Here is a 27,811-nt window from a genome sequence, read left to right on the forward strand (position 1 = left end):
AATTTGATACAATTTGACCTAATAAACATCAAATTTGATACAATTTGACCTAATAAACATCAAATTTGATACAACTTGACCTAATAAACATCAAATTTGATACAATTTGACCTAATAAACATCAAATTTGATACAATTTGACCTAGTAAACATCAAATTTGATACAATTTGACCTAATAAACATCAAATTTGATACAATTTGACCTAATAAACATCAAATTTTCTCTTTTCCGCTTTTATACTTTTTTGTCCGCATATGCGTTTTATAAGACAACTTTGTAAATTTAGAACGCCAAAACGCGATTAATTGCAAACTGATGATGCCTGGTTAGTCCTGGGAGCAACGGGCACGGGCAATGCTGGTTACTTCTGCTAGTTTGTTTATAAAACTGAAAACACAATTGTTCAAATATCATGTTATAATGAAATCACATAAGTAAAAGTAAAAATAGTAAAGTTCGAAGAATCCAAGTATATTTTCAGGTTCACCTTCCAATTTTGTAGAAATTAAACCTCTCGCCAAAATGTCAAGTACAAAATTGTCCAATAACCCGCATTACAATAAAGCTTTCAGTACCTCAGTCCTGTTGAAAAAAAATGATAAAAAAATTAAAACATGCACGCATTTCTTCTTAATAATAAATTACATGTTGTACATACAATACAGCTCTGGGAAATATTGTAACGGTGGCAAGGTGTTATGATCTTATGACGATGCTGTGAGGATAAAATATCTATCCATAGTATAAATTTGTAAATAGCGTGGCGGGAAATTCAAGTGAGAGTTAGTTGATCCAAAGCTGAGATGAGGCCCCAAATAAAGCTCCTAGATTCATTCACTAGGGAATTCTATCTGGACTAGGGATTTCCAGAACGAAGGTAGCAGGTCAACCTGTACCTGATCCACAGGCAGTTGGCGACGAACCTTCAGGTCAGAGAGTTATTAAAGAAATAGGATCGTGAGTCGTAACTCAAACTCTTGCTACAATTCTCTACCGTATTAGTATCGAAAACCGTTTGTTATTTTTATCATTAAATAAAGTATTTATACTGTACATCGTTTAATATTTGGTTTAGTGAAAGTAGTTTAGTCCTTCAGACTGGAGAAAATATATCTCCCTTTCTCATATTTTTCATATACAACAATATGCGGGAGAAACAAAAGCAGAAATATGTGTCAAAATGCATATTATCCTTTGTCTACAAGGGATTAGAATGCGTAGATCTACAAAAGTGAAACAGAAAACAGATGTATGATTAGAAAACAGATGTATGTTCAGAAAACAGATGTATGATCAGAAAACAGATGTATGATCAGAAAACAGATGTATGATCAGAAAACAGATGTATGATCAGAAAACAGATGTATGATTAGAAAACAGATGTATGATCAGAAAACAGATGTATGATCAGAAATCAGATGTATGATCAGAAAACAGATGTATAATCAGAAAACAGATGTATGATCAGAAAAAAAGAAGATACAATAGCCAGAGAAAAAATGTTCTGCTCTTGTAAAAATATGTTGTTAAAAAAACATGTGGTACGTAATTTTTTCTTTATAAACAATAAAACTAAGCATAAAAAATCCTACTTTTCTGTTAATAATGTTTAATTTACAAAATGAATCTAATATTTTTGGAGTGATATTTTGTATAATCCTGATTTGTCTCCAGTGGGTTTCTGTTGACTGCTAAAAAACTTTCACCTTTCATTGTTCTTGAGCTGCCAAGTTTTCTGCTACTAAGGATTAAGTAATTTAGTTAAGAACTATTACTTGCAAAACTTTTTATACCGTTTATTAGAAACTTTAAACTTTTTCTCATTTTGATATAACTAAACAAGTAACATTTTGATATAACTAAACAAGTAACATTTTTATATAACTAAACAAGTAACATTTTGGTAACATTTTTATATAACTAAACAATATAACTAAACAAGTAACATTTTGATATAACTAAACAAGTAACATTTTGCTCCAAAACTATTTTCTTTATAATTTATATATATTTTCTTTATCCATCCTTCTCTATATACCTTTCTCCCATTAATGTTCTTATCCATCCTTCTCTATATACCTTTCTCCCATTAATGTTCTTATCCATCCTTCTCTATATACCTTTCTCTCATTCATGTTCTTATCCATTCTCCTCTATTTATACCTTTCTCTCATTCATGTTCTTATCCATTCTCCTCTCATTATATCTTTCTCTCATTCTTGTTCCTATCCATTCTCCTCTCATTATATCTTTCTCTCATTCATGTTCTTATCCATTCTCCTCTCATTATACCCTTCTCTCATTCTTGTTCTTATCCATCCTTCTCTATATAACTTTCTCCCATTAATGTTCTTATCCATCCTTCTCTATATATACCTTTCATTCCATTCATGTTCTTATCCATTCTTCTCTTTTTATATCTTCCTTCTCCCATTAATATTCTTATCCATTCTTCTCTCCTTAAACCTTCCTTCTCCCATTCATGTTCTTATCCATTCTTCTCTCCTTAAACCTTCCTTCTCCCATTCATGTTCTTATCCATTCTTCTCTTCTTAAACCTTCCTTCTCCCATCCCATTCATTTTATTTTCTATTCTTCTATTACACTATTACTCCTCCAACCCTCCTTTACCCTCCCTACAACAGCAGAAACTTTCATTAATTAACAGGCTTTAACATGCTTTCTCTTTATCCTTTATTACAAAGTAGAGCTTTTGTCATTTATTAAATATTTTATTGTTTTTTTTTACTTTTTGCTTGTTTTTCATTTAACCTTCCCGGTTATTATTGGTTAATAAATGCATTAACATAGTAGAGCTACAAGATGGTGGGGGGACATAAATACCTTTAATGTTTTATAATGAACAAATTGATACAAAAATTATTAATTATGCATGATTTATGTCAGTTCCATGGATTTTCCTTTCCTTTAAGGACTTTAAGGGGGAAACGATTAGTCTGGAAAAATTTAATAGATTGGTTGATAGTTAATATTTGTTAATGCAATATGAGGCTGCCTGTGTAATTGTAAGATGATTATATACAAAGCATCCTTGCTTGAAATTGAATCAATATTGTGCTCATGACTATACACAGAGCTGAAGCCTCGGATCCTCCCAAGTTCAAGGGATTGAGAAACTAGAATATTTTCAAATTATGAATTATAGAAATATTGTCTGTTTCAATTCTAAATATTTGTTGGTTTTCCAGAGAAATGAGAAAGGATTTGTTTTAAATCTACGAAATGGTTTCACCCCCACACCTTGCTGCGAGGGCTCATGGTAGAAGAGCGAGGTAGCGCCCATGGAGGTTTATATTCGCCTAGTGCNCATAATTATTTCCTAGGTTAAGCTGTTGAGGAAGAGAGCTGGAGACCATACAGAAACAATATCATGATCTGACATGAGACATGAGACTTCAGACTTTAACAAACAGTGAACTTACGCAGATTTGAAGAAAAATAATAATGAAAAACAAGGAACTATTTTGAAACCATGAAACCAAAGTAGCCTGTTTAGTTTTCTGCAGTTTTAGGTAAACAAAATTTAAATATGTTTTTTTTTCGCGGCTTTATAATATCTAAAAATATAAAAAAAAGTTTGGTTAGCCTTTTTTGGGATACAAAGAAGAAAAAGAACTTTTCTAGAAATAAATCAAATTAGATGTTCAAGGTCAATCTTCCTCCTGGCCTAATTCGGAATTTTCATTTTCTTTGCTGTTTCCATTTCTTTGCTGTATCCTTTTCTTTACTGTTTCCTTTCCTTTACTGTTTCCTTTTCTTTCCTGTTTCCTTTTCATTTTTTTTCCTTTTCGTTGTTTTTTTCTTTTCTTTGTAGTATCCTTTCCTTTGCTGTATTGTATCCTTTTATTTCTTGTATCCTTTTGATTGCTGTTTCCTTTTCTTTACTGGTTCCTTTTCCTTACTGGTTCCTTTTCTTTATTGGTTCCTTTTCTATACTGGTTCCTTTTCTTTACTGGTTCCTTTTCTTTACTGGTTCCTTTTCTTTACTGGTTCCTTTTCTTTACTGGTTCCTTTTCTTTACTGGTTCCTTTTCATTACTGTTTCCTTTTCTTTACAGAATATTTTTTTAGCTGTATCCTTTAGTTTTCTCTTCTTTGTTCTATCCTTTTTTGCTGTATATTCTTTTTCTTTTTTCCTTTTCTTTGCTGTTTTTTTTAATTTTCGTTTACTTTTCTTTGCTGTTTCCTTTTCTTTGCTGTTTCCATTTCTTTGCATGTTTTCCTTTCCTTTGCTGTTTCTTTTCTTTCCCGTTTCCTTTTCTTTGCTTATTTTTTTTATTTGCAGAATCCTTTTCTTTGCTTTTTCTTTTATTTGCAGAATCATATTCTGAGCTGTTTCCTTTTCTTTGCTTTTTCCTTTTATTTGCAGAATCCTTTTCTTTGCCTTTTCTTTTAATTGCGGAATCAAATTCTGAGCTGCTTCCTTTTCTTTGGTTTTTCCATTTATTTACAGAATCCTTTTCTTAGCTGTTTCCTTTTCTTTGCTGTATCCTTTTATTTGCTGTTTCATTTTCTTAGCTGTTTCCTTTTGTTTGCTGTATCCTTTTCTTTATTTACTCCTTAAATATTGGTTTTGAACCCTTGAAAGAAGAATAAACTGGATAATTGAACAAGGTCAAGAGATACTCCCCAGGTTGAGTGGAGTGGGGAAATTATCAGACAGGGGTAGACGTAAACATGATCCCAACAATATCTAAAAAATAAAAAAATATGATATTTATTTGATAATTTTCATAATGTATATTGACTGCATTTCCTGAAGTAGATTGTCAACATTATATATGAAGACCAAAACTGTCGACAATCTGTTATTCGATTATTTTTTTACATATTTATTTAGCTTTTCAAAGGCTAATCTTTATCCTAATACTTTTAAAAGTTTCAAAAATGCGTCTTTAAGCAGAAACTTTTAGGTCCTAAAATTTACGTATGAATTTACAATCGTGTGTTTTATTAAAATCTGAAATCCTTGAGTCTTGCATATATGGTCTCGCATTTTATATGTATACGGAATTAAAATATTTTAATGAAAATACCGGGGTAAACCCAAAATGTTCATTGATTTTTTGGACTGTTATAAACCAAATTATAATTGATGTTTTTTCCTAAAGCTTTATTGATTAAAATTTTCTTAGAAACTCACGTTTAATTATAGTTAACAGCTTTTCCAGAGAATAACTTGCGGATTTTCTACCCCACCCCCACCCCACCCTTATCAAATTCGTTTTCACTTAATTTGATCGATGTGATTTTTAAAGTCTTGGTTTCGACAATCTCTTATAGGATATGCAGGAAATTCAAAATTATGAAATTCAATTTCCGCTTTTGATATTTACTTCCGTTTATGTTGGACGGGGGGTCCCCCCCCCCACACACACACACAGACTCACAAAAACAGACGTGCATTCATAAATTATGGATAAGATCTAGAATTATGTTTATGGAATCTTAAACAGAAGTGTTCGTGAAAATTAAATGAATTTAAATAAATCTGGATAAATTGTTCTCTCTGCCTAATAAATAGTGTATCAGTTTTAAATCTAATGCAATTTCAACATTTCTTTCTCTATTCGGGTTTTTAGTACAGGGTGTCCCAATAAACATGGGAACTCAGTGACGAATTCGATATCGTCTTTTAGATAATTCTTTGATTTAGTATAGTGATACCTACTGAGAAAGCTGTAATCTGTAAGTGTTTCGTCTGCTATGTTCACATTTTGTTTGTTTATGTTTTGACTGCATACGGTTCTACTTAGTAAAACAAGAAAATTGCAGTACACAAACAGAGAAAACTTGTCCGTCCTCACTGTTCATCTTGCGGAGACATTATAGACACATCTTTACAGTCTTTTACCTTTTTCATAAAATAAACTCTAGCAGACATAATAATATTATGGCTTTAGAAATCAGGTATTACAATGCTAATTCATAACAAAGACTATATCCAATTCGTCACTTTATTCCCATGTTTTTTGGGACACCCTGTACATATATGCCATCAATTTTCTAACATCACTTTTTCTGCAAAACTTCAGCTCCTAAACCTTTTTGTTGTTTTTGCTAAGATGTGTTTTGCTTGAAGCAGAGTCCAAGGGAAAAGTTTTAAATCCTTTAAAAAGTTTAAAATATATTCACTACTCTGTATACAGGATGAAAAGGGAATATGCAAATTGAAAATGTTTACATTGCCTCTATAATGAAAAACTGGAACAATGATATATTTACAGCTTCCTTTTCTGCATATTAAAATCAAAAGAAAACACTGCTAAAATTATAAAGAAAGAGAGTTTTTGCCACAAACTCAAATTTTCTAATTACGGATTAGTATTTCTGAAGGGATTAACTGTTCAAAAGTTCGGACCTCGCAATTTTTAAGCTTTTGTCTTTATAGAACTTTCTTTTGTGAACATTATTATTGAGTTTTGTTCTATTTGCTTACTGTATGTTAGAAATGAGTATTGGAATATTGGTAAAAAAGGGACCTGCGTGTAATATTTATCTAATTTTTCTAAAATGAGGGGGGGATGGGAGGGAAACATTGTTAAAATGAAGGATTTTTTAGAAGTCGTCCTTAATCGGCTAGGACATTAATTGAGCTCACTGCTTTTAGTTCAGCGTTTTGTGTTTTGTAGTCTCTGTTTTTGTTAACAATAGTTTCTATATTGGATGAATTTGTTCAAATAACATTGTTGAAGGAGTTTTCTTTTTCATTTCTGTAAAGTTTTAATAAATATAAATGACTTTAATTTGACAATAATTAGTTACCATGTCGGATTCTCCTTAATAGAAAACAATTTTCGCTTCTTAAAGTATGATTAAACTAAATAAGTCATTTTTAGTTAAGGAATAATTTCCACACGCCCTCAACATTCTTAATGATCATGCCCCCTCCCATTAACAATAAAATTAATAATATTATTAATAAATAATTATAATAATGATAATATTAATAATAATGAGGAAAATATAATAATAATATTAATAATAATCATAATTATTTCCTAGGTTAAGCTGTTGAGGAAGAATGATCACAGCGACCAAACTTTTCGTTTTTCTTCTTCTTTTCCTCTCATCACAGGAATAATAATTAATAATCATTACTTTTTACATTAAAAGTTATTTTCTTTTACATTGGTCAATGGTTATACACTGGCTTTTATTTACTAACCCCAGTTTTATATTTACTAACCCCAGTCTTTTATTTACTAACCCCAGTCTTATATTTGCTAACTCCAGTCTTTTATTTACTAACCCCAGTCTTATATTTGCTAACCCCAGTCTTTTATTTACTAACCCCAGTCTTATATTTGCTAACCCCAGTCTTTTATTTACTAGCCCCAGTCTTTTATTTACTAATCCCAGTCTTTTATTTACTAGCCCTAATCTTTTATTTACTAACCCCAGTCTTTTATTTACTATACCCAGTCTTTTATTTACCAAACCCAGTCTTTTATTTACTAACCCCCGTCTTTTATTTACTATGCCCAGTTTTTTATTCACTAACCCCTGTCTTTTTATTTACTAACCCCAGTCTTTTATTTACTAACCCTTGTCTTTTATTCACTAACCCCAGTCTTTTATTTACTAACCCCAGTCTTTTATTTACTAACCCCAGTCTTATATTTGCTAACCCCAGTCTTTTATTTACTAGCCCCAGTCTTTAATTTACTAACCCCAGTCTTTTATTTACTAGCCCCAATCTTTTATTTACCAACCCCAGTCTTTTATTTACTATACCCAGTCTTTTATTTACCAAACCCAGTCTTTTATTTACTAACCTCCGTCTTTTATTTACTATGCCCAGTCTTTTATTCAATAACCCCAGTGTTTTATTTACTAACCCCAATGTTTTATTTACTAACCCCAGTCTTTTATTCACTAACCTCTGTCTTTTTATTTACTAACCCCAGTCTTTTATTTACTAACCCTTGTTTTTTATTCACTAACAACCCCAGTCTTTTATTTACTAACCCCAGTCTTTTATTTACTAACTCAAGTCTTTTTCTTGAATGTGTACGGTGGAGAGATGTACAGTTTTCTTGTTAAAATGGCAATGGCAATGTCAGATTAACAGCGGTACCCTTGAAACCTTTCTCTGATCCAAACTATGAATAATATTGTCGTGTTTAATTCTGATAATTCATATATATTTTTTTTTGCAGTAGAAATGCGCACGTCCCTTTTGTAGAAAAAGTTTTTAATTGGGTATCGTTTTGAAGCGTTGCCATCTTTGCATGGAGGGTCACATTAAGTTACGCTTCCTGTCTGTGTCTCTTTACAGGAAGTTTATCTAATTAATTATTTTTAAAAATAATCTAATTTATAATTCCTTTAATTTAACTTTTGAACATGACACATTGAAATGAACGTTTTAAGCATCAAACACAGTTGTATAGTGTGTCCAAATAAACATAAAATTCTCAGTTAAAATACAAAGACGTTAGACCACATTTTTTAAAGCTCATGAATCGTACGTTTTTTAATAAAACTTTTTGATTCATTAAACAACAAATGTTGAAGACAGTTTTATTGACCTCACTTTTAATGTCATTGTATTTTCTAGCTTGAAAACTTTTTAATTCTCAAATTTTCCTCCCTTTTTTCAGAAGCAAAAATGCAATAGTTACTTAAAGAGAAACCCGTATTGGAAATAACCAATATTTTCAAAAAGAAATCATGGTTATCAAATTTTCAAGGGTACCATTGTGCATCGAACATGTCACTATTTGGAAAGTACGACAAAAGTACCTTTATTTTTTGGGACACCCAGACGTATATATTAAAGTAAAATTATGTTTTTTAGTTTTTTTCTAATTTGAGTTGACTCCAGTTGACTCTTGTTGACTCCAGTTGACTCCAGTTGACTCCAGTTGACTCCAGTTGACTCCAGTTGACTCCATTGACTCCAGTTGACTGCAGTTGACTCCAGTTGACTATGTAATTTATTAATTAATTGTTGCTATAATTAAAGTAATATTCAATTAAACTTATTTTTGATTACAAAATGCATTTATGGTTTCTATTTAATTTTAATACTAGCGTTGCCCAAGTTACTTATTGTTACTCTCGCTGTTTACCCGCACTTGATCGTAAATTACGATTTTTGCTATTTTCCCAATAAAAGACACACTTAACTTTGAATATCAAAACCAAGCTAAGAAAATTCCCGTGGTTTTCCCAAGTTTCCCAATCAAAATTTGAGGCAAATCTGTCCAGGGGGTCATAAGTTATGATCGGACATACAAACAAAAACAAACAAACAAACAGAGATTACTTCTTCATTATTATAATTATTGTTTGAAGTCTGAGTATGTGCTGGAGGGATCAAAGACTAGTTATCTTCAGTTCAGGAAAATATATTCAACATTAATTCATTAAAAACTGCTGCAAATTATAATTAACTTATTATAATTCAAAATATCTCATTTCGTTTTCAAATCTATGATGCAATATTTTTAAATTTTTGTAAGTTTGGCAATATTTACAGTTAGAATCTGAAAACTGTATAATAGGAAGACGACATTAAAGAAATAATAAAGCGTTTTTGTGTTGTTGATGTTGATAGTTTTAGTTGTAACATATTTCATCACCTTTTAAATGTAATGAGTCTGTTTACACCACACAATTGCTGTGTTTCATGTTAATTGGACTATTTCAAGCCATATCTTGAGCCGAAAAGTCGTCATCCTATTCCAGAGTTTTATGGTTCTTTCTGTATAAAAATTTATCTCTACTAAGAACCATGTTGTTTTGTATTGAGCAGACGGTGGCCTGGTGGTCTAGATACAGGACTAGAATTCCAGTTTAGAACTGGACAGCAGGATACTCTCATACTATACACAGACGACATTATAAACTGCATCTTCTTAGGTAAAATTAAACAGCATGCACATTGAACATATAGTACATGTCATATACAGAGAGCGATGGCTTATTCAGGAGGGGGGGGGGGCTAGTGCGGCTGAGCCTATTTATTGAAAAATTCCTGCATACGCCCCTGACAGGGAGTTCTTATAAAGAAGAGCAATTTAGTCTCCGCCTGGATACATTTATAAAGCAGGCGCAGATAAAGGATTTTTCTATAAAAATAACGTTTTCAGTTAGATGAGAACCTCAGGAGTCAGGACGAAGCAACGGGGGGGGACAGATGTTCACCCTTCCGCTCTTTTTTGTCGAAAATTTACCAATTTCTAACTGAAATCTCTTGCTTATTAATCTCATTTAAAATTCAAATCGTTATTTAATTATATTTGATATTGTGTCTTCTGCAAATATTGTTTACAAAATATTTTGTTCAGTTAAATGCCACGAATTTGTTTTCTTTACATAATTTTGTACTAATAATCTGAATTTGCAACTTTCTGCACATTGTTACCCCCCCCCTTTCGCGAGTCGAGCTGGTATGATGCAGCTTAACCTAGAACTTCGGAGTCATCGAAAGAATTTATAAAATGTCGTCTTGATTTTTTAAAAAAATTGTGATAGTTTTTTCTGGCATGAGATGAGGGTAATTTGTTTATTTTTTGTATTAATATATTAATATATTAATAGCCACTAAATATGCGGGAACAGTTTCAAAGAGCTCCATATAATTATTCAATTAAACTAAATAACTGAAATAACTAAATATCTGCGACATTCTATTATCAGTAGGTTAAGAAGACGACATTTTATAAATTCTTTTGATGTCTCCGAAGTTCTGGGTTAAACTTGATCTAAATATGACAAGTCTTTCAAGTTTGACAAGGCCCTGATAAAAGTTGCAATAAGCAAGAAATCAAAATCAAAACCCAGTTTTACGGAAATAAAAATGACAAATCTCTCAAGATAAGATAAGTTTAAGAATTTTATGTTTTGCTTGAAATAAAAATGAACGAAACAGTTTTACATATCCAGATAAAAAAGCTAAATGTGACTTTCCAATTTATATTTGCTAGGCTAACAATTTCAGTTGTTAATTGTTGCTCTTCAAGCAGCCATTTTTCTTTGTTAATCGAAAAAACAAATTTCAAAGCAAAATTCCAGTTAAAATTTTCATCTTTAACTATTTATAATCTTGCCAGCGATGAGTTGCCTCAAAAACGCGGGCCTTAGCTTTGGCCAGCAAGACAAAAAGTCATCGTACCGCACCCCNTAAAACATATATTTTAAGATCAGTTAAAGCCCATCTTAAATCCAATTTAAATCCCAACTTAAACCGACTCTCAAGATTCTCCATATCATCTCTAAAATTGTGTTCAAGAGCTTCTTACTTCGAATTCTTTTTGAACATTTAATATTCCGGGGATTTTCTGAAAATTTTCAACATATTACAACATATTTTATCTTTTAACTAGAATATATTCTAGAGAGTTTTACATTCATGATTTATAAATTAAATTATACGAATATTTTGGAATTAAAGGGTAAAGATTTTAGGCGCTTAAAATAATTGTTTCTGTCTCTGATTTCTGTGAAGAATGGTTCATGAGAAGTATTATGAAAAAGTTCTCTAGTATCGTGAGTAAGCAGAAATAGTCAAAACTATGCATTTTACAATTCATGGAATCTTAAAGCAACAAAAGAAACATTTTTGACTGACGATTCATCATATTTTACTATGTGTAATTAGATCAAACTTTGTGTTTGATTTTCTCAATTTTTCTCTTCAGTTTTGTTAAAATAAGAGAGGTGGGGTTAGGTTCTAGCACGGTTTGATGTAAAATTAGATCAAGTTTTTAAATGTCGTTGTAGATTTAATACATTTCACAACTTTTATGTATATTCAGACACTTTTGTCAACATTAAATGGATCTTATAAAACCAGATAATAAAAAAATAAAAGATGATCATATTTATGTGAGAGATAGGCAATTTTAAATCCAGGAATTGAGTCTTTGCCACAAACTCGGATTTTTAAATCCCAATTTCTTTAGAACCAAATGTTGTAGACCGTAGATATTTCAAACTATGAATTCTGGTGGATCAAACAATGTAAGTTTGAAATATGAAAGGTATGCATCATCTGGTTGTTGAAATTTAGGTATTATAAAATTTGCATTTGTGGCAAAAACTCAATTCCTTTAAGAGTTGTTTTAGTAGGGGGGGGGGGGGGGTGTTGAGGGGAAGGGAATGGCCCTTTTGAGACAATAACTAATAAAAATCCATAGCTGTGGGGATGTACAGTTTTATTTAAGTTCCAAATGTTAAATAAAATCTGAAAATTCTAATCCTAATCTTTTAAATTTCCATCTTAAATTCATGTAATTCAATTCTAATCTTTATATTCTGCATTAGATTCTTCTATTTTCTCTTGAGATTTTATAAAGCATGAAAATAATTCTTTTAAGATTCCAACTTTGGTGATTTTATTAAATACAGAGTTCATTTTAAACTTGTAATTTATAAATGAACCTGCTAGTTGGAAACTAGCCAGAAGAAGAAGGTCAACCCAAAACCGTTGACTGAAACATTTAGTTTTGAGCTAAAAATGATCGGAAACCTGAAAAAATCTTTAAATTCTTTAAAAAATTCTAAGCGTACCCAGCCTTAAGCCCTACACAGTACACAGCCCAGGATGTGAATGTGTAAATTATATACTAAGTTTATAAAATAAACATATTCTTTAAGAACATTAATCAAATCCTCTGCGCAAGTAATAAATCTTAGAATGTTTAGAATAATATTTCTTGACATTTATTTCTACTTTCATATAAACATGTTTACAGACATTAACAAGATGTTTTTATAGAGACAAATAATTAGATGAATTGATAAATTAAATTATAGTTTACTTTTAATAAACTAGAAAAGATTTTATACAATATGAAGAAACTAAATAAAAGCAACACAAAAGTAGGAATTTTGTTTTTTCTAAACTTTTTCCTCAAATCTTTTTAAGGATTAAAACTTTTAATTAATATAATAAAAGCAAACTAAAAATTTATCTTATTAAAATACCAAAGTGTAGAATTTCAAAAAATAGCTATTTCTTAATATAAAATTACAGTAAGAACCATAAAATTATGTAGATAATGGTTTTTTCTTTTTTTTGCAAGAGTTTAGAAGTTTGCAATTGTTTTTCTTTTACATGTAAAAATGGCAGTTTAAAAAAATACTTTATTTGCAAATTGCAAAATTCTAAATTATGCTTCTATATCAATAGCTTAGCTTTCCTGACCTAACTTATTTGATAAAGATGATTTTAAAAATGGGAGAGTAATTCCTAATAATTTATTTACTTATTTTTTCGTCCACAAAAGTTATATAATAGACTTCAGATATAAAAGGGTTATTAATATAAAAACAATAAATTGTATAACACTGTAAACTAGAACAGATCAATTATGCGACAGTGCTGGTACGACTTTGTGGCCATATAGCTTCTCGATTTTGATTTTACGGACAAGTATAAGAACAAGCATTTTCATTTGTTACATTTAATAAATTCAAACTTTTCTTTTCTTCTCAAGATCTCTTCAATTAGAGTAATCATGTTCGAAACCAATTTACTTTAGTTAACGTGATATACAGATCAAAACTAGTCAGAGCATAACAAGTTTATAATATCTACAATTTCATTGTGTTTCAAATCCATTGATTATCTCATTAGACCTGGGATCCAAATTTGTGATTTCCAAGATTGATCTAAGGGAACATATTTATATTTTAAACCTAAAGAATTCTTGTTCTTCTCTTTTTTCAAAGAACAAGAAATAATTTTTCAAGTTAATTAATGAGCAAAACGAAAATTCGATAATATCAATTTATCACCTTTTATTAACCTTCGCGCCAAATATAGGTAAATATATCTACTTTTAAAAAAAACACATATCACTAAGAATATTCATTTGTACACCTTTAAGTTGTCTTGTTTCCTGACCACCCTTTTTGTCCTGTATTCAGACTTTTCTGAAACTGTACTCCTAGTTAAGCTGTCCTGTTTCCTGACCACCCTTTTTGTCCTGTATTCAGACTTTTCTGAAACTGTACTCATTTAAGCTGTCCTGTTTCCTGACCACCCTTTTTGTCCTGTATTCAGACTTTTCTTAAACTGTACTCCTTTAAGCTGTCCTGTTTCCTGACCAACCTTATAGTCCTGTAATCAGACTTTTCTGAAACTGTACTCCTTTAAGCTGTCCTGTTTCCTGACCACCCTTTTTGTCCTGTATTCAGACTTTTCTGAAACTGTACTCCTTTAAGCTGTCCTGCTTCCTGACCACCCTTATAGTCCTGAAATCAGACTTTGCTTAAACTGTCCTCCTTAAAATGTATTCTTGTCAATTCTTGTAGCTAGAAAATTGAGTGATTTCGGTACAATGTACAAATGCTGTGTTTCATTTTAATTGGACTATTCACAAGATAACTTGAGTCAAAAAGTCGTCTTCCCTTTCCACAGTTTTATGGATATATCTGTATGTTTTGCAATTTTAAAATTTACCTTGTTTATTACGATCCTTTGTTTAAAACTTTTGTGTTTGTCATTTATCAAACTTGTTGTTAAACATCTAAATGTAGTTAAAACACTTCAAAATAAAAACTACCCCACTTCCCCCCCTCCCTCCCAAAAAAAAATGTCTATCAATCATCAATGTTTTCCTTTACAATTATAAAGTCAGATTACCCCCTCCACCCTCCCCCATTCTACATGATTTATTAAAATTACTTGAATTTTAAAATATTTGAAAATTTAGTATAATGGTGTGTAAATGTGGTAATAAAAGACTATTATTGCTGGATATTGTTTAAAAATGTGTTATGGTTGGGTATATAATATATATTTTATTATATATTATATAGAGATGAACATGGATGAACATCAGCTGAAAAATAAGACAATAACTGTACTAGGTTGGTAGTTCAGAGTACTGAGAACCAACCTAAAACAGATAGTTCAGAGTACTGAGTACCAACCTAGTACAAATAGTTCAGAGTACTGAGTACCAACCTAGTACAAATAGTTCAGAGTACTGAGTACCAACCTAAAACAGATAGTTTAGAGTAATGAGTACCAACCTAGTACAAATAGTTCAGAGTACTAAGTACCAACCTAGTACCAATAGTTCAGAGTACTGGGTACCAACCTAGTACAATAGTTCAGAGTACTGAGTACCAACCTAGTACAAATAGTTCAGAGTACTGAGTACCAACCTAGTACAAATAGTTCAGAGTACTGAGTAACAACCTATTACTAATAGTTCAGAGTACTGAGTACCGACCTAGTACAAATAGTTCAGAGTACTGAGTACCAACCTAGTACAAATAGTTCAGTGTACTGAGTACCAACCTATTACAAATAGTTCAGAGTACTGGGTACCAACCTAGTACAATAGTTCAGAGTACTGAGTACCAACCTAGTACAAATAGTCCAGAGTACTGAGTACCAATCTAAAACGATAGTTCAGAGTACTGGGTACCAACCTAGTACAAATAGTTCAGAGTACTGGGTACCAACCTAGTACAAATAGTTCAGAGTACTGAGTACCAACCCAGTAAAAACATCTCATATTTCACATTTACCCCTTTAGTTTTTCCAATATTACCTAATGTTGGTGAATTATTAAAGAGCAAGAAACATATTTACACATTTGCTCAACGTTTACGATCTAACAAAATTAGTAATAAAAAAATTCTTTTCACTATGGTCCATGCCAGTGTTTTTAAAGGAAGTGTTCGCAAAAAATGAAAAGGGTCTAGGCTAAATCCAAATAAAACTTTGATTTGAGTGTTCATAATTTTTATAGAAAAAATGGTTGAAAAGGCGTAGAGTCCATGTAAATTTAATAAGTTACAATAAACCACTTAAACCGTAAATAATGCATATTTAAATTTACAACTAATCCTTATAATATTACAATACATAAATTCCGGATTTGATTCGGGTTAAGATAAATTTTCCAACATTTTTTTTGGAAAATACGAAAATGTCGTATTTCATTTTTAATTGAAAATCCTTAAAATTGCAAGAATGAATAATTCGAAAAGTAACCTTATATAAAACCTAAAATTCCAAATCCAAATTTGATTTGGATTCGGCCTTCACCCCCTTTCATTATTCACGAACACTCCCTTCCAAAGTTGAACTAAGAATGAATTTATTGTTCATTTCTTTGGGTCAAATAAATTTTATTAAATTCTCGGCTTTTATTGTAATCTACTGAATATTTCCCATTTCTTGGTTAAAAGCAGGAAAAAAGAAGAAATTGTAAAAATAAATAAATAAGTAGGTCTAGCAAGGAATATATTTCTGTAATGCTATAAATCGTTTAGTAGTGTACAGTATTATAGTGTAATAGACTGGAGATCAAGACTGAACTAGACTGTTCTAGGGTTCCACCAATTACAGGATCTAAGTTAGTTAGAACTTTCCTCCGTTGTCAAATAATTGATTTAGTTCTAGGCTATAGGAAATATTGAAGGGGTGCTTATAAACACTAAACAGTCTCATCAGTTTTTAAGAGAGGATCAACTTTGAAGTGTAGCAATGTACTGGGCTTAGAGTTTACCACATTAACTCATTCGTGTTTTCTGTAGCTCTTTACATGTACATTTTAGTACTATAAAGTACTAGCTGTTGTTAACTTTGGTTTTAAAGAAGTAATTGGCAAAGTTCTCATCGATTTTTGCTTGAGAGCATGAGACTTGAGATCACAGTGCACGTGGTGGGAGTATAAGTAGGAGCCGGAGTAGGATTAGGAACACAGGGAATTGATTGAGAAGAAAAGGAATTTATTTAGAATTATAGGGAATTGGTATAGCAGCTATTGAATTGGTTTAGAAAAAGGGAATTGGTGTAGAAGATATTGAATTGGTAAAGAAGATAGGGAATTGATATAGAAGATATTGAATTGGTATAGAAGATAAGGATTTGGTATAGAAGATAAGGATTTGTTGTAAAAGAAAGGGAATTGGTATAGAAGAGATGGAATTGGTATAGAAGATAGGGAATTGGTATAGAAGAGAGGAAATTGTTATAGAAGATAGGGAATAGGTATAGAAGATAGCGAATTGGTATAGAAGATTTGTTATTAGTATAGAAGATATGTAATTGGTATAGAAGATAGGGCATTTGTATAGAAGATATTGAATTGGTGTAGAAGATAGGGAATTGGTGTAGAAGATATTGAATTGGTATAGAAGATAAGGAATTGGCATTAAAGATATTGAATAGGTATAGAAGATAGGGATTTGGTGTAAAAGAAAGGGAATTGTTATAGAAGACAGGAAGTTGGTATAGAAGAGAGTAAATTGGTATATAAGATAGGGAATTGGTATAAAAGATAGGGAATTGGAATAGAAGTTATGTAATTGGTATAGAAGAGAGGAAATTGGTATCGAAGAGAGGGAATAGGTATAAAAGATATTGAATTGGAATAAAAGATATGGAATTGGTATAGAAGATATGTAATTGGTATAGAAGATAGGGAATTGGTATAGAAGATATGTAATTGGTATAGAAGATAGGGAATTGGTATAGAAAGTTGGTATAGAAGAGAGTAAATTGGTATATAAGATAGGGAATTGGTATAAAAGATAGGGAATTGGTATAGAAGATATGTAATTGGTATAGAAGATAGGGAATTGGTATAGAAGAAGAAATGTCGAGAATGTAACTTCTGACTGAGTAGTTAAGCACGATATTCCCTCATCAACTTCTATTCTGTAGTAGAAACTTTAATTATAAAAAAGAAACCCGTTTTACCCGGTGTCCCATTGTAATATTGACAAAATAGAGTTTGAAATAAGAAGAAAATAAATTAAACCACTATTTTTTCATTTTAATAAAGACAAAAATGTTACTAAATCACTCCATTTATGTTCCGAAACCCAATTCTATTTCCAAATTATTCCATAAGTTGCAGTCTCTGTGCAGAAAGTCCAGTGCACAGCACTGTTGTATGGAAGATAATTACACCCAGAATTCAATAAAAAAAGAAAATCAACTTTTCTTCGTAAACAGTTAAGAAGACAGATATTAGATAGATAGATAGATAGATAGATAGATAGATAGATAGATAGATAGATAGATAGATAGATAGATAGATAGATTATTGCACTTGCCATAATTACACTTGCTATAATTACAATTAATTATATTTACAATTAGTATGAATATATTTCTTTTTTATTAAACAACTACGATTAATTTTTGCAACAACAATAAAAAATCATTTTTTTGAGACAGCTTATATATCGGAAAAGTATTGTATTGTTATCAATTTTTTATTACCAGTATTAGTGTTCAGAGTTCTAGATGTAGATAGAAACAGCCATAAGTAGAGAGATGGATACAGCTGGATATAGACAGAAAGATACCGCTGGAAATAGACAGAAAGATACTTCTAGAAATAGATATAAAGATACTTCTAGAAATAGATAGAAAGATACTTCTAGAAATAGATAGAAAGATACTTCTAGAAATAGGTATAAAGATACTTCTAGAAATAGATAGATACTGCTAGAAATAGAAAGATACTGCTAGAAATAGATAGAAAGATACTTCTAGAAATAGATAGATAGATACAGCTGGAAATAGATATAAAGATACTTCTAGAAATAGATAGAAAGATACTTCTAGAAATAGAAAGATACTGCTAGAATTATATAGATAGATACTTCTAGAAATAGAAAGATAGAAATAGATATAAAGATACTTCTAGAAATAGATAGAAAGATACTTCTAGAAATAGAAAGATACTGCTAGAAATAAATAGAAAGATACTTCTTGAAATAGATATAAAGATACTTCTAGAAATAGATAGATACTGCTAGAAATAGAAAGATACTGCTAGAAATAGATAGAAAGATACTTCTAGAAATAGAAAGATACTGCTTGAATTATATAGAAAGATACTTCTAGAAATAGAAAGATACTGCTAGAAATAGATAGAAAGATACTTCTAGAAATAGAAAGATACTGCTAGAAATAGATAGATACTTCTAGAAATAGAAAGATACTGCTAGAAATAGATAGAAAGATACTTCTAGAAATAGAAAGATACTGCTTGAAATAGATAGAAACATACTTCTAGAAATAGAAAGATACTGCTAGAAGTAGATAGAAAGATACTTCTAGAAATAGAAAGATAAAGCTAGAAATAGATAGAAAGATACTTCTAGAAATAGAAAGATACTGCTAGAAATAGAAAGATACTTCTAGAAATAGAAAGATACTGCTAGAAATAGAATGATACTTCTAGAAATAGAAAGCTACTTCTAGAAATAGAAAGATACTTCTAGAAATAGAAAGATACTGCTAGAAATAGAAAGATACTGCTAGAAATAGAAAGATACTGCTAGAAATAGAAAGATATGCTAGAAATAGAAAAATACTGCTAGAAATAGATATAAAGATACTTCTAGAAATAGAAAGATACCGCTTGAAATAGATATAAAGATACTTCTAGAATTAAAATGATACTGCTAGAAATAGATCGAAAGATACTTCTAGAAATAGAAAGATACTGCTAGAAATAGAAAGATACTTCTAGAAATAGAAAGATACTGCTAGAAATAGAAATATACTGCTAGAAATAGAAAGATACCGCTTGAAATAGATAGAAAGATATTTCTAGAAATAGAAAGAAACTGATAGAAATAGAAAGATACTTCTAGAAATAGAAAAATACTGCTAGAAATAGAAAGATACTTCTAGAAATACCAAGAAATTTCTAGAAATGCCAATTGATACTTCAAGAAATGGGAAAATAATTCTAGAAATAGAAAAATACTTCTAGAAATAAAAAGATTCTTCTAGGAATAGAAAAATACTGCTAAAAATATAAAGATGCTCCTGGAAATAGAAAGATACTCCTAGAAGTAGAAAGATACTTCTAGAATGAGATATTACAAATAAGCAATCACAATTTATTCTGCAGTTTGGACCCACCTAACCAGGGTAGGTTGTTCTGAGTAGTTGGCCCTAAGTTAGTTAACGATAATCAAAATAAATTCTTTATACAAATATTGATTACTCTTTTTTGCAGATTTAGTTTCTTTAAGATCAATTTCAATTGCATTCCACAATTTAGGAAACAGTGCGCGGCGGACGGAAAGTTTTCTAGATTTTTGTTTAAAACCCGTTCTAATTTATATTATTTTGTTAAATTCGGTTCTGCTAGAGACTTGAATATATTTTGGAAGGAAGAGGGAAGGTTATCATTAAAGTATCCATGCATAAATGTCAGAACACTAAGTTTGTATGTATCTTCAAGATTAAAAACTTTCAGTTTTGAAAATAATGGATTTGAATGTGCCTTGAAACTACTATTATTAACCGCCCTAATTGCCTTTTTTAGCAAAGATCTGATTTTTTGCATTTTAGAGTTTTTAACCCCTCCCCAAGTAACAATTCCATATTGGCTTTACAAGAGAGTTATAAACAAGTAGACGAATATTTAATGGTAAGATATTCTTAATTTGAGACAAAGCCAAGATTGACCTATCAATTTTATTCGAGATATGTTCAATTTGAAAATCAAAGTTTAATATTTCGTCAAGTTTAACTCCAACAAATTTGAAATACTATGTTTTGGAGACATTTAGTGTCAAACATTTGCTTGAAACTTTTTTCTGCTGTTTTAGTTCAGTGTTTGCATCAAGTATTAGGCTAGCTATGTCAGGAGAGGACTTTAAAAACTAGTATCATCTGCAGAGAGGCTGGTAAAAAAAGATGTTGCTAGGGGGCAAATCGTTTATAAAAAGAAGAAACAGTCGGGGCACTAGAACACTTCCTTGAGGAACACCACATGTTATATTTTTTTTCTGTTGAAAAAACTCCATTTATACACACATATTGAGTTCTGAGATGTCTAGTCTAGATACTTCTAGATGCTGTTAGAAATAGAAAGATACTTCTAGAAATAGAAAGAAAGATACTTCTAGAAATAGATATAAAGATACTTCTAGAAATAGAAAGATACTGCTAGAAATAGAAAGATACTTCTAGTAATAGAAAGATACTGCTAGAAATAGAAAGCTACTTCTAGAATAGATAGAAAGATACTTCTAGAATAGATAGAAAGATACTTCTAGAAATAGAAAGATACTTCTAGAAATAGAAAGATACTGCTAGAAATAGAAAGATACTTCTAGAAATAGAAAGATACTGCTAGAAATAGAAAGCTACTTCTAGAAATAGATTTAACGATACTTCTAGAAATAGAAAGATACTACTAGAAATAGAAAGATACTTCTAGAAATAGATAGAAAGATACTTCTAGAAATAGACATAAAGATACTAATAGAAATAGAAAGATACTTCTAGAAATAGAAAGGTACTGTTAGAAATAGAAAGATACTTCTAGAAATATAAAGATACTGCTAGAAATAGATAGCAAAATACTTCTAGAAATAGAAAGATACAGCTAGAAATAGATAGAAAAATACTTCAATAAATAGAAAGATACAGCTGGAAATAGATAGATAGATACAGCTGGAAATAGATAGATAGATACAGCTGGAAATAGATATAAAGATACTTCTAGAAATAGATAGATAGATTCACCTGGAAATAGATAAATAGATACAGCTGGAAATAGATATAAAGATACTTCTAGAAATAGATAGATGGATACAGCTGGAAATAGATATAAAGATACTTCTAGAAATAGATAGATAGATACAGCTGGAAATAGATATAAGGATACTTCTAGAAATAGATAGATAGATGCAGCTGGAAAAAGATATAAAGATACTTCTAGAAATAGATAGATAGATACAGCTGGAAATAGATATAAAGATACTTCTAGAAATAGATAGATAGATACAGCTGTAAAAAGATATAAAGATACTTCTAGAAATAGAAAGATTCAGGTGGAAATAGATATATAGATACTTCTAGAAATAGATATAAAGATACTTCTAGAAATAGATAGATGGATACAGCTGGAAATAGATATAAAGATACTTCTAGAAATAGATAGATAGATACAGCTGGAAATAGATATAAGGATACTTCTAGAAATAGATAGATAGATGCAGCTGGAAAAAGATATAAAGATACTTCTAGAAATAGATAGATAGATACAGCTGGAAATAGACTATGAACCCAATGTTATAAAAAGTGTAAAATTCCCAAACTGGGAAAGTATTTGCCTTGAATTGAAAAGAAGAAGAAAAACAATTGTTTTCGAATCAATCTATATTATTATATTTGTTCTGGTTCCAAGGTTTGATTGATATCAGCAAATATACCGGGGTGGGAATATATTAAATAAAACTATGTGATTACTCAAATAGATCAGAAAAACCACAAAATATTTATTTATATATTATTTATTTATCATTCTCTGTTTGTTGTGGAGTTGTGTTCATATAGAGAAAATGAAAAGAAAACAACAAAATATGATTCATGAAACAAAAATAGAACAGTTTTAATTATGTATTTGAAAATTGTTTAAGTGTTACTTTTAGGCTTCACACAATTATCTCTTAATAATTCTAGCTTTTAAATTCTACTGAGCTTAATTGCATTCGACTTCTTATTTCTTTTCCTTTTATTGTTTTTTTTTCTTTGTTTATTCAACTTTTTTTTTGTATTATCTGTTTATTTTTGCTGATATGTGTAATATTATAAGACGAACACCTGATAATGCCAAGGTTGTTGGCAAAATATATTGAGAAAAAAATGATGTAATTCTAAAACGCCAGGAACTTTATCTAGTATCAAAACGGCTGAACTGATCGGTTCAACATTTTTCGGGCACTCGCGTAACCCCAGCCAAGGTTTATGGACGTTGAAAATAAACAATGTGAACAAAAAAATCCGCGAAACATCGAGTTTTACAATTAAACGTAGAACAAATTGCCACTTGAAGAACAACATTTAAGCGCTTTAAATAGAAAGCCTAGCTACATACACATTTTGGACTTGATACACAAAAATAGAAAAACCAAATATATATACATACATTATTTTAATTTTATATTGATTTTAAATATTGGAATATCATAAATATTTTATTTAACTTATTTTGTTTGAAAATGTCAGCTTCAGAGCTCGACCTTGATTAATTACAATTTTGACATTAACAATTGTTAATTCTAGAATTAAAAATGTAAATTTAGCAGTTAATCAATATAATTAATTCACATAAAGCTGGAACTAATTACTGGCATCAAACTCTTTCATTTTATTATCGTTATTAACAGCTGATGTTGTAAACCATTTATATTTCGAACTATCCAAACTATTGATTATGTAGCCAAAATTTGAAAAATCAATGGTGTACACCATCAGGTTGCCAAAGTGTCGGGAATATAAAATTAGAGTGTGAGGCGATCAATCATGGTTCTTTTTAAAAATAAAAAACTTATTAAAAACGTATATTAAATGTCAATATCTTCAAATGGCATCACATCCATTACTCATACCCTACACTGTTGTTTATTTATTATATTTTTTAATGATAATATGTTTTATATAGTGTACAGCTTTGTCACGAACTCAATTTTCTAATCCCTATAATTTAGCAAACCAATGTTGTAGACCTTAGATATTTCAAACTATGAATTCTATTGGATGAAAAAATCTAAGTTTAAAATATGAAAGGTTTACACCGTTAGGTTGCTAAGGTATTGGGATTCAGAAAGTTTAAATCGTGTCGAAAACTCAATTTCTGTGATTTTAAAAGTTGGACATTTCAATAATAAATAAAATAATATTTTTTCTAAGAATTATACACACCTTGTAGAGTATATATAACTATATAAATTGCATGATAAATTGTAATGTACAAGAATTAGATTTAAATATTTTAGAACTAAAGCTTGTGAGAGGAGCTGTACAACTGAGATATGACTTTGGTCTTGGTCCCGGGGTACTGAGAACTACGGTACAACAGTATGGAGACAATAATTGGCACAAGGTAATGCAGTAACAAAAAAATAAAATACATTTTCTGGGAAACTCTGCGCAAAAGATCTTTCATCAGCTCTCAATAAACGAATAACGTGTCAACAAGAATTTTGATAAATTACCTTGGTTTAAATTAAGCTTGAAAAAATTAGCTACTTTTAGGATTGGTGGCTGGAATTCTTCATTAATTATGAATTGAATCAATATTTTTTCGTTTATAGCTTAAAGAGTAAAAACACAAAAATTAAGTATTTATGCGCTCTCCATTTTAGAAGGGAAAAAATGCATTTAATAAATAGTATTAAAAGTCAACAGAAGCAATTTAGAATTTTCAAACCGAGCCAAGAACATTCCCGTGGTTCTGCCGATTTTCCCAATCAAAATTTAATGCAAATCGGTCAAAGGATTTATAAGTTATGATTGGACATTTAAACAAACAAACAGACATACACAGACTACTTTATATATTTGTTTCTTTTTAGTTTTATTTCAGTATAATTCACTTTTTACGTATATCACTTTTTAAACTATTTATGCCAAAATTAATTATTTTATTTTTACAACATAGGCTTACTGATTAAACAAACAAAAAATTATTTATAAAATACACATTAGCTAAACACATATAGTAACATATTGAACAATATATAAATGAAATAATATAGGAATATCAAGAAGAGAATGTAATTAATTAATGTGTAAATATTTATTAATGGTGTTTAATGTTTTTTTCATAGTTTAACTTTTTTTTTACTTGGAACAAGCTTGCATTGACAACAGGAGGGGTAGTTAATGAAGTTTTTATAATTTTAAAATTGCGCACCTGAATTTCTTTGTCATTCTTACGTCTTTACATTAAAAGGTGCGGGAGGGAGAAAATATGGTTTTCGATTGCTCCTTATAACAAAAATGAATTCTGAATTAATATTTGATTAGAAAAGAGGCTTCAGAGACAATTTTTTTTAAATCCATTGAAAATCAGATTAAAGGAGCTGGATTTTTACAGAAAATTGACGTCCACAATTTTTCCAACGGATTCTTTCCACTCTGGACAAAATCAATGAATTTGAAAAACATGTCTGTTAGATTGATTTGATTACTCATTGATCTATAATATAGGTGGCTCTGAATCGAGGCGGGTTAAAGAGTACACTCACAGTCGATTCAGAAATAATATCTCAATCAATCAATTCATCAGTACTACAGGGACAATCAATATTGAACATGTTAAATATGGAAACCATCATAATTATGATTTTCCAAAAAATCTTCTAACTTTTTATTATATTAAATTTTCATTCATTCTTATTCTTCATCATTGTTATTATAATCATTACCATCAACATCATTGTCATCATAATCTTCTTATAATCATTGGTATAATCCTTATAGTAATCATCATCATGAGCAATTTCATTATCTTAGTCATCATAATTGTAATCATCGTCATAATATTCATTGATTTGTCATTTAGTATCATCATCATTGTATACATCAACATCTTTTTTGTAATCATTATCATCAGTATTACTAGCATTATTATCGATATCACTATCATCATTGGTATCATAATCATCATTGAATATTGATATCATATCATTCTTTTGGTAATCATCATAATCGTCATCATTATCTTTATTGTAATCATTATGTGGTATCATCATCATAATTGTTAAAATTATCATCATTGTAAACATTATTATCATCACCATTCTTATCATTATCATAATTGTTGTCATTTTCATTGTATTTAGTATCATCATCGTTCTAATCATCATCGTCTTTATTATTATTATCATCAACATTGTTTTGAACTAGCATGACCACTATTATTATTAACGTCGTTTTATATTATTATAAATATCATCCTTCTTGTAATCAGTAAAGGCTTACATTATTATTATCATGATTGTAATAAGTTGTTGTTATATTTTGTTTTAATGGTTAAAGTTTAAATGAAAAGAATTGAACCTGATTTTTCAAATTAATCCTTTCAAACTATCAATCTATCAATCCATCAATCAACTCATCAAAAAGTTATAATTTCAAACTTCAAAATATGTTCCAGCATTTCATAAAGTTTAATTTAAAAATACAATGCGGAAAAAAACTTATATTATAATATGATTTAAAATACTTTTCATAACATTTATCGCGTGGAAAATATTTATGTAACATGTTTATATATTGTATTGTTTTAAGTCGGTTGAGTTTTCTAATACGAACATGTATATTGGTGGTATACCTACCTGGCTTGCAGCAAACAGCAATGTAAGTTTTTTCTTATATATCTAATTTTCAAGAATTTAAAATTTCCGTTTTCAAGTTTTTTAATTAAAAAAGTTCTTGTTAAATGTTTACTACAACAAAAGACCAAAAAACTCAATTAGATTTTTCTTCTTTCATATCTTTGCACCCTGATCATTAGAATAGTCTTAGTTTGAAATCTAAGAATTACACCATCAGGTTGGAAAGATAGAAATATTATGAAATCACAGTTTGAGTTCAGTTCCTTTGTATACTCTGAACCATTGTATATCCACGGTCCAAAAGAGAACTTCTAATGAAGTATAATCTAAAAAGGCAGTTTAACCTCCATGTGACGGTCCAAAAGAGAACTTCTAATTGAGTATAATCTAAAAAGGCAGTTTAACCTCCATGTGACGGCCCAAATGAGAACTTCCAATTGAGTATAATCTAAAAAGGCAGTTTAACCTCCATGTGACGGTCCAAAAGAGAACTTCTAATGAAGTATAATCTAAAAAGGCAGTTTAATCTCCATGTGACGGCCCAAACGAGAACTTCTAATAAAGTATAATCTAAAAAGGCAGTTTAACCTCCATGTGACGGTCCAAAAGAGAACTTCTAATAAAGTATAATCTAAAAAGGCAGTTTAACCTCCATGTGACGGCCCAAAAGAGAACTTCTACTAAAGTATAATCTAAAAAGGCAGTTTAACCTCCATGTGACGGCCCAAAAGAGAACTTCTACTAAAGTATAATCTAAAAAGGCAGTTTAACCTCCATGTGACGGCCCAAAAGAGAACGTCTAATGAAGTATAATCTAAAAAGGCAGTTTAATCTCCATGTGACGGCCCAAAAGAGAACGTCTAATGAAGTATAATCTAAAAAGGCAGTTTAATCTCCATGTGACGGCCCAAACGAGAACTTCTACTAAAGTATAATCTAAAAAGGCAGTTTAACCTCCATGTGACGGTCCAAAAGAGAACGTCTAATGAAGTATAATCTAAAAAGGCAGTTTAACCTCCATGTGACGGCCCAAAAGAGAACTTCTACTAAAGTATAATCTAAAAAGGCAGTTTAACCTCCATGTGACGGCCCAAAAGAGAACTTCTAATAAAGTATAATCTAAAAAGGCAGTTTAACCTCTCTCTATATTGTACTTGTATTTACTAGAGGAAGGAAAAGATCAGTTATTGTTCAGGTGGAGGGTCATTTGTACTTACTTAAAGATAGATAAAATATCCAATAAGGAGGTTAAACTGCTTCTTGGGAGGTTCAGGTTTTGGAACTACATTGAATGAATGTATTCTTTTAAATCAATACAGTTCAATGTATTGCATAATTAACTAATTCTAAAAAGTAAAAATTCCAGAAGATCCTGGAAATTCTTGGAAAAATTCCTGTGCTCTGCTCGGAATTCATTTTTGCAATTCAAAAGAAATGATTTAAAAAACTTTTTCATGCATTTATAAACCTCTTCAACACGATATTAATTTTTTTTAGTGAAGATTGAGACTAGTTATTTTATTTAGGACCTGTCAGCCCCTAGCGTGGTGTTTGAGCCAACATTTCAGGGGGGTTTTAAAGACCTTGTTTATAAAGGACGATCTGGGGACTCAAAACAGAAACTAGTGGCGTATAAGGTAATATAGGCCATTTTGAAAATTGTTTTTTTTATGGAGTATTTTTTTTGTCAGAAAAAAATATTCC

The 27,811-nt window shown here is 30.2% G+C and overlaps 1 protein-coding gene across 1 annotated transcript; it reads left to right on the plus strand.

Moving 5' to 3' along the window:
• Positions 1-3,367: 3,367 nt before the first annotated feature.
• Positions 3,368-27,768, plus strand: LOC111715906 (neurexin-2). The gene is made up of 8 exons (XM_023491304.1): positions 3,368-3,535; positions 7,028-7,100; positions 9,326-9,372; positions 9,786-9,892; positions 23,762-23,868; positions 24,978-25,064; positions 26,061-26,129; positions 27,634-27,768. Exons 2-8 carry the CDS (start codon positions 7,047-7,049, stop codon positions 27,751-27,753), a joined length of 591 nt encoding a protein of 196 aa, XP_023347072.1. The 5' UTR covers positions 3,368-3,535; positions 7,028-7,046; the 3' UTR covers positions 27,754-27,768.
• Positions 27,769-27,811: the final 43 nt, after the last annotated feature.

Source organism: Eurytemora carolleeae, unplaced genomic scaffold (genome assembly GCF_000591075.1).
Source record: "Eurytemora carolleeae unplaced genomic scaffold, Eaff_2.0 scaffold1903, whole genome shotgun sequence".
NCBI lineage: Eukaryota > Metazoa > Arthropoda > Copepoda > Calanoida > Temoridae > Eurytemora > Eurytemora carolleeae.

Coding starts and splice junctions, on each gene's coding strand:
- LOC111715906 (XM_023491304.1), top strand. CDS start 7,047: ATGATCACAGCGACCAAACTTTTCGTTTTTCTTCTTCTTTTCCTCTCA. Junction 9,373..9,785: donor ACTAGTTATCTTCAGTTCAG/GAAAATATATTC, acceptor TGTATTGAGCAG/ACGGTGGCCTGGTGGTCTAG. Junction 25,065..26,060: donor TCAATTCATCAGTACTACAG/GGACAATCAATA, acceptor TATTGTTTTAAG/TCGGTTGAGTTTTCTAATAC.